The 7,500-nt window shown below is 36.5% G+C and overlaps 1 protein-coding gene across 1 annotated transcript in view; it reads left to right on the top strand.

Annotated features, from left to right (window-relative positions):
• DBX1 (developing brain homeobox 1) overlaps positions 1–5,553 on the top strand; it is a 12,804-nt gene extending 7,251 nt beyond the window's left edge. The window contains exon 4 of the mRNA XM_075280474.1: positions 5,216–5,553. Coding sequence (XP_075136575.1) covers positions 5,216–5,530 — 315 coding nt within the window. The 3' untranslated portion in view covers positions 5,531–5,553. The remainder of the gene's footprint in view (positions 1–5,215) is intronic.
• The last annotated feature ends 1,947 nt before the right edge of the window (positions 5,554–7,500 follow it).

Here is a 7,500-nt window from a genome sequence, read left to right as displayed (position 1 = left end):
TAGATAGATAGGAGAGATAGATAGATAGGAGAGATAGATGAGATAGATAGATAGATAGGAGAGATAGATAGATAGATAGATAGATAGATAGATAGGAGAGATAGATAGATAGGAGAGATAGATAGATAGGAGAGATAGATAGATAGGAGAGATAGATAGATAGATAGATAGATAGGAGAGATAGATAGGAGAGATAGATAGGAGAGATAGATAGGAGAGATAGATAGATAGGAGAGATAGATAGATAGATAGATAGATAGATAGATAGGAGAGATAGATAGATAGATAGGAGAGATAGATAGATAGATAGATAGATAGATAGATAGGAGAGATAGATAGATAGGAGAGATAGATAGATAGATGAGATAGATAGATAGATAGGATAGATAGATAGGAGAGATAGATAGATAGGAGAGATAGATAGATAGGAGAGATAGATAGATAGATAGATAGGAGAGATAGATAGGAGAGATAGATAGGAGAGATAGATAGGAGAGATAGATAGATAGGAGAGATAGATAGATAGATAGATAGATAGATAGATAGATAGATAGATAGATAGATAGGAGAGATAGATAGATAGATAGGAGAGATAGATAGATAGGAGAGATAGATAGATAGATAGATAGGAGAGATAGATAGATAGGAGAGATAGATAGATAGGAGAGATAGATAGATAGGAGAGATAGATAGATAGGAGAGATAGATAGATAGGAGAGATAGATAGATAGGAGAGATAGATAGATAGGAGAGATAGATAGATAGGAGAGATAGATAGATAGATAGATAGGAGAGAGAGAGAGATAGATAGATAGATAGGAGAGATAGATAGATAGGAGAGATAGATAGATAGGAGAGATAGATAGATAGGAGAGATAGATAGATAGGAGAGATAGATAGATAGATGAGATAGATAGATAGATAGATAGGAGAGATAGATAGATAGGAGAGATAGATAGATAGGAGAGATAGATAGATAGGAGAGATAGATAGATAGGAGAGATAGATAGATAGATAGGAGAGAGAGAGAGATAGATAGATAGATAGATAGGAGAGATAGATAGATAGGAGAGATAGATAGATAGATAGATAGATAGATAGGAGAGATAGATAGGAGAGATAGATAGGAGAGATAGATAGGAGAGATAGATAGATAGGAGAGATAGATAGATAGATAGATAGATAGATAGATAGATAGATAGGAGAGATAGATAGATAGGAGAGATAGATAGATAGGAGAGATAGATAGATAGGAGAGATAGATAGATAGGAGAGATAGATAGATAGGAGAGATAGATAGATAGGAGAGATAGATAGATAGGAGAGATAGATAGATAGGAGAGATAGATAGATAGGAGAGATAGATAGATAGGAGAGATAGATAGATAGATAGATAGGAGAGAGAGAGAGATAGATAGATAGATAGATAGGAGAGATAGATAGATAGGAGAGATAGATAGATAGGAGAGATAGATAGATAGGAGAGATAGATAGATAGGAGAGATAGATAGATAGGAGAGATAGATAGATAGATAGGAGAGATAGATAGATAGATAGATAGATAGGAGAGATAGATAGATAGGAGAGATAGATAGATAGGAGAGATAGATAGATAGATAGATAGGAGAGATAGATAGGAGAGATAGATAGGAGAGATAGATAGGAGAGATAGATAGATAGGAGAGATAGATAGATAGATAGATAGATAGATAGATAGATAGGAGAGAGAGATAGATAGATAGATAGGAGATAGATAGATAGATAGATAGATAGGAGAGATAGATAGATAGGAGAGATAGATAGATAGGAGAGATAGATAGATAGATAGATAGATAGGAGAGATAGATAGATAGGAGAGATAGATAGATAGATAGATAGGAGAGATAGATAGATAGGAGAGATAGATAGATAGGAGAGATAGATAGATAGGAGAGATAGATAGATAGATAGATAGATAGATAGATAGGAGAGAGAGATAGATAGATAGATAGGAGAGAGAGATAGATAGATAGATAGATAGATAGATAGATAGGAGAGATAGATAGATAGATAGGAGAGATAGATAGATAGGAGAGATAGATAGATAGATAGATAGATAGATAGGAGAGATAGATAGATAGATGAGATAGATAGATAGATAGGAGAGATAGATAGATAGATAGATAGATAGATAGATAGATAGATAGATAGGAGAGATAGATAGATAGGAGAGATAGATAGATAGGAGAGATAGATAGATAGGAGAGATAGATAGATAGGAGAGATAGATAGATAGGAGAGATAGATAGATAGATAGATAGATAGATAGATAGATAGATAGGAGAGATAGATAGATAGGAGAGATAGATAGATAGGAGAGATAGATAGATAGGAGAGATAGATAGATAGGAGAGATAGATAGATAGATAGATAGATAGATAGATAGATAGGAGAGAGAGATAGATAGATAGATAGGAGAGAGAGATAGATAGATAGATAGATAGATAGATAGATAGATAGGAGAGATAGATAGATAGGAGAGATAGATAGATAGGAGAGATAGATAGATAGGAGAGATAGATAGATAGATAGATAGGAGAGATAGATAGATAGGAGAGATAGATAGATAGGAGAGATAGATAGATAGATAGATAGATAGATAGATAGATAGATAGATAGGAGAGAGAGATAGATAGATAGATAGGAGAGAGAGATAGATAGATAGATAGATAGATAGATAGGAGAGATAGATAGATAGATAGGAGAGATAGATAGATAGGAGAGATAGATAGATAGGAGAGATAGATAGATAGATAGATAGATGAGATAGATAGATAGGAGAGATAGATAGATAGATGAGATAGATAGATAGATAGGAGAGATAGATAGATAGATAGATAGATAGATAGATAGATAGATAGATAGATAGGAGAGATAGATAGATAGGAGAGATAGATAGATAGATAGGAGAGATAGATAGATAGGAGAGATAGATAGATAGATAGATATTAGAGATAGATAGATAGGAGAGATAGATAGATAGGAGAGATAGATAGATAGGAGAGATAGATAGATAGATAGATAGATAGATAGATAGGAGAGAGAGATAGATAGATAGATAGATAGGAGAGAGAGAGAGATAGATAGATAGATAGGAGAGATAGATAGATAGGAGAGATAGATAGATAGGAGAGATAGATAGATAGATAGGAGAGATAGATAGATAGGAGAGATAGATAGATAGATAGATAGATAGGAGAGATAGATAGATAGGAGAGATAGATAGATAGGAGAGATAGATAGATAGATAGATAGATAGGAGAGAGAGATAGATAGATAGATAGATAGGAGAGAGAGATAGATAGATAGATAGATAGGAGAGATAGATAGGAGAGATAGATAGGAGAGATAGATAGATAGGAGAGATAGATAGGAGAGATAGATAGATAGATAGATAGATAGATAGATAGATAGATAGATAGGAGAGATAGATAGGAGAGATAGATAGGAGAGATAGATAGATAGGAGAGATAGATAGATAGATAGATAGGAGAGATAGATAGATAGATAGGAGAGATAGATAGGAGAGATAGATAGATAGGAGAGATAGATAGATAGATAGATAGATAGGAGAGATAGATAGATAGGAGAGATAGATAGATAGGAGAGATAGATAGATAGGAGAGATAGATAGGAGAGATAGATAGATAGGAGAGATAGATAGATAGGAGAGATAGATAGATAGGAGCGATAGATAGATAGGAGAGATAGATAGATAGATAGATAGGAGAGATAGATAGATAGATAGATAGATAGATAGATAGATAGGAGAGATAGATAGATAGGAGAGATAGATAGATAGATAGATAGATAGATAGATAGATAGGAGAGATAGATAGATAGATAGATAGATAGGAGAGATAGATAGATAGATAGATAGGAGAGATAGATAGATAGATAGATAGATAGGAGAGATAGATAGATAGATAGATAGATAGATAGATAGATAGGAGAGATAGATAGATAGATAGGAGAGATAGATAGATAGGAGAGATAGATAGATAGATAGGATAGATAGATAGATAGATAGGAGAGATAGATAGATAGGAGAGATAGATAGATAGGAGAGATAGATAGATAGATAGATAGATAGATAGATAGATAGGAGAGATAGATAGATAGATAGGAGAGATAGATAGATAGATAGATAGATAGATAGATAGATAGATAGGAGAGATAGATAGGAGAGATAGATAGATAGATAGATAGGAGAGATAGAGAGATAGATAGATAGATAGATAGATAGGAGAGATAGATAGATAGATAGATAGATAGATAGATAGATAGATAGATAGATAGATAGGAGAGATAGATAGATAGGAGAGATAGATAGATAGATAGATAGGAGAGATAGATAGATAGGAGAGATAGATAGATAGGAGAGATAGATAGATAGGAGAGATAGATAGATAGGAGAGATAGATAGATAGGAGAGATAGATAGATAGGAGAGATAGATAGATAGGAGAGATAGATAGATAGGAGAGATAGATAGATAGGAGAGATAGATAGATAGATAGGAGAGATAGATAGATAGATAGGAGAGATAGATAGATAGATAGGAGAGATAGATAGGAGAGATAGATAGATAGATAGGAGAGATAGATAGATAGATAGATAGATAGATAGGAGAGATAGATAGAATGAACAATAGATATGGGATACATAGTAGATTGATACATATTATATAGATATGGAATAGATTAATATCTATCTAATATCTGATAGATAGATAGATAGATAGATAGATATTAGGTAGGTAGGTAGATAGATAGGAGATAGATAGATAGGATAGATAGGAGATAGATCGTCTATCCATCTACCTACCTACCTAATATCTATCTATCTATCTCCTATCTATCTATCTACCTAATATCTATCTATCTATCTATCTATCTATCTATCGGATAGACAGATATATGGATGGATAGATATTAGATAGATTGATTGATAGATAGATAGCTAGATAGACAGAATGAACAATAGATATGGGATACATAGTAGATTGATACACATTATATAGATAGGAGATAGATAGATAGATAGATAGATAGATAGGAGAATGTTCTATAGTGATATATTATCTATGACATTGATGATTTCTCTGATACATTGCACTTTGTTATGGTTTAGTATCTCTCTTTGTATCCACTGACATCTTTTCCTTCTTCTCATAGGTTAAGATTTGGTTCCAGAACAGAAGAATGAAGTGGAGGAACTCTAAGGAGAGGGAGCTGCTGTCTTCTGGGGGCTGCCGGGAACAGACATTACCCACCAAGTTTAACCCAAACCCAGACCTCAGTGATGTGGGGAAGAAGAGTCTAGAAGGCGAGGATGATGCCCTGTCCTATCAGCGCACAGAGCTCCCCCTGGTGGTGGACTCACAATTACCCCCCTCCCCCTTTAATTCCAGCAGTCACAGCAAACACTCCGATTTATCAGACTCAGATATTGAGGACGGGGATGAGGACGATGAGATTACGGTCTCCTAATCCCTACTGTGAAGGACAAGGACTCTGCACTGGTGTATAATATTATTATTATTGACATATTGGAGACACGCCCTAAATATGTGCCCCTCCCACCCCATGCATGTATTCTGGGAACTACATGACCAAGCCTGGGACTTGTGGTTCTTCTGCCTATGGCTTTGCAGTAAGCTGTCCTGGCATGCTGGGACTAGTAGTTTCTGAACAGCTTGGTCACAGGTTGTGGATTATATGAAGTGATTTGTCCTATAATGTCTGTGGGCGGGGCTTCACATAGGGGGCGCTCTCTGATGATATTATTGCTGTGTTTCCACAGCTGCCTCTGAACTGTACACTCTACTGTACACAGGACGTATGGGGATTTTATGCCAATATTATTTTAGGATTCTCCTCGTTTTGTTTTCCTGTCGATGTAAAACAAAATTTAGATTTTTAACTTATATAAAAAAAACCAACAACTTTATTTTGTATTTTACAGATATTGTACAGATTTTATATGTATATAATGGAATAAATTGTAGATATTATCAGGATGGCTGAAACTTGTTTCCTGTATGGTGTCACCCAACTTTCCCAGTGTCCCGATTAACCAGTTGGTCTAGCTACTTAGCAATACTATTGCAGTGGTGGGTAAATCCAGAAGTCTGAATGGTGCTATTATCTAGTCACCAAGTCACTCGGACTCCATAGAAATGCATAGACCCTGCTGGCTCCTCCTATTAGCAGAGAAGAAACTCAGCACCGACCATACCAAGTCATTTCCCATTCCACACTGTTTTGTTAGAGAGGATCTTTTGTTACCTTTCACTGATTTTGGCACACTTGCTATTTTTTTCCCCCACCACTCCTTAGCAATCAGTGCGGGTAGTTTTGGTGCCTGATATATCAACTAGACTACCTAATATCAAGTGGGTGGTATCAGGCAGGAACAGACAAAGGGTGTGAATCAGAGAACCAATCAGAGACAGGCAGTGTCAGAGATCATAAACACAACCCTTGCCTGCCTCTGTCTGATTGGTAGCCTGATTCACACCCACTCAATATTAGGGAGTCTAGTTACTATATCAGACACCAAAACTAACAGCAATGATTGCTAAGGAATAGACTAGAGAAAAAAAATCCAACTGTACCAGAATTAGTGGAGGGAAGACTAATAAAGGATGCCCAGAGCGGAGGACGTCCCATCTACTGGATCCACGCCACACCAGGGAGAACCTACTTTTAACCCCTTCCTCAGCCTCAGTGATATCTCCTCCATTGTAGAAGTAAATGTCAGCTTGGTGGATAGTTGGGGCTTAGAAATGGAGGGAACAGGAAATTGATGTCCAGGGGTCCATTACAAAAGCCGCCTCATCCCTGATGAATATCAATTACACTGATGGATCTGAAAGGAGAAGATGGGATTGTTATTTGGTGTCACATTCAGGGATCACTCCGGGGGGTCTCCGCCATACACAAAATCAACTTACAAAATCTGTCCAGTAAATTATGTTGAATCTGAGTAATGAGCGCTAATGAGGGGCTGTAATGGATAGGGGGAAGGGGGGTAGATAGAGGGCAACAGGAAAATGAAAGCTGCGCTGTATAAATAGGAAAAATAGCCGCCTGCTAAAGGACCGAACACCCCGTACATGGGAGGAGACTCAGGCCTATTAGCGGGGACACTCATCACCAATTGTCACCCGGTCTAATGTGATCAGACACAGCACAGGGGCAGATAATCGGCAGGACATCGCTCTGTGCAAGCAGGAATGTACTGGTGACAATCACTTCAAATACATGGGGAGCAGCCATCTCAGTGACCGCCCCCCCAATGACATCACATTGCATCAGTCTGTGTAATAGATTGATGGAAATCAGCACCAACCAATGAATGTATTCTGAGCTCATCATATACCTGCGGGCGTATCTATCTCTCCTATCTATCTCTCCTATCTATCTATCTATCTATCTATCTATCTATCTATCTATCT

Source organism: Leptodactylus fuscus, chromosome 7 (assembly GCF_031893055.1).
Source record: "Leptodactylus fuscus isolate aLepFus1 chromosome 7, aLepFus1.hap2, whole genome shotgun sequence".
Classification (NCBI taxonomy): Eukaryota; Metazoa; Chordata; class Amphibia; order Anura; family Leptodactylidae; genus Leptodactylus; species Leptodactylus fuscus.
This window is presented reverse-complemented; position numbering and strand designations above follow the sequence as displayed.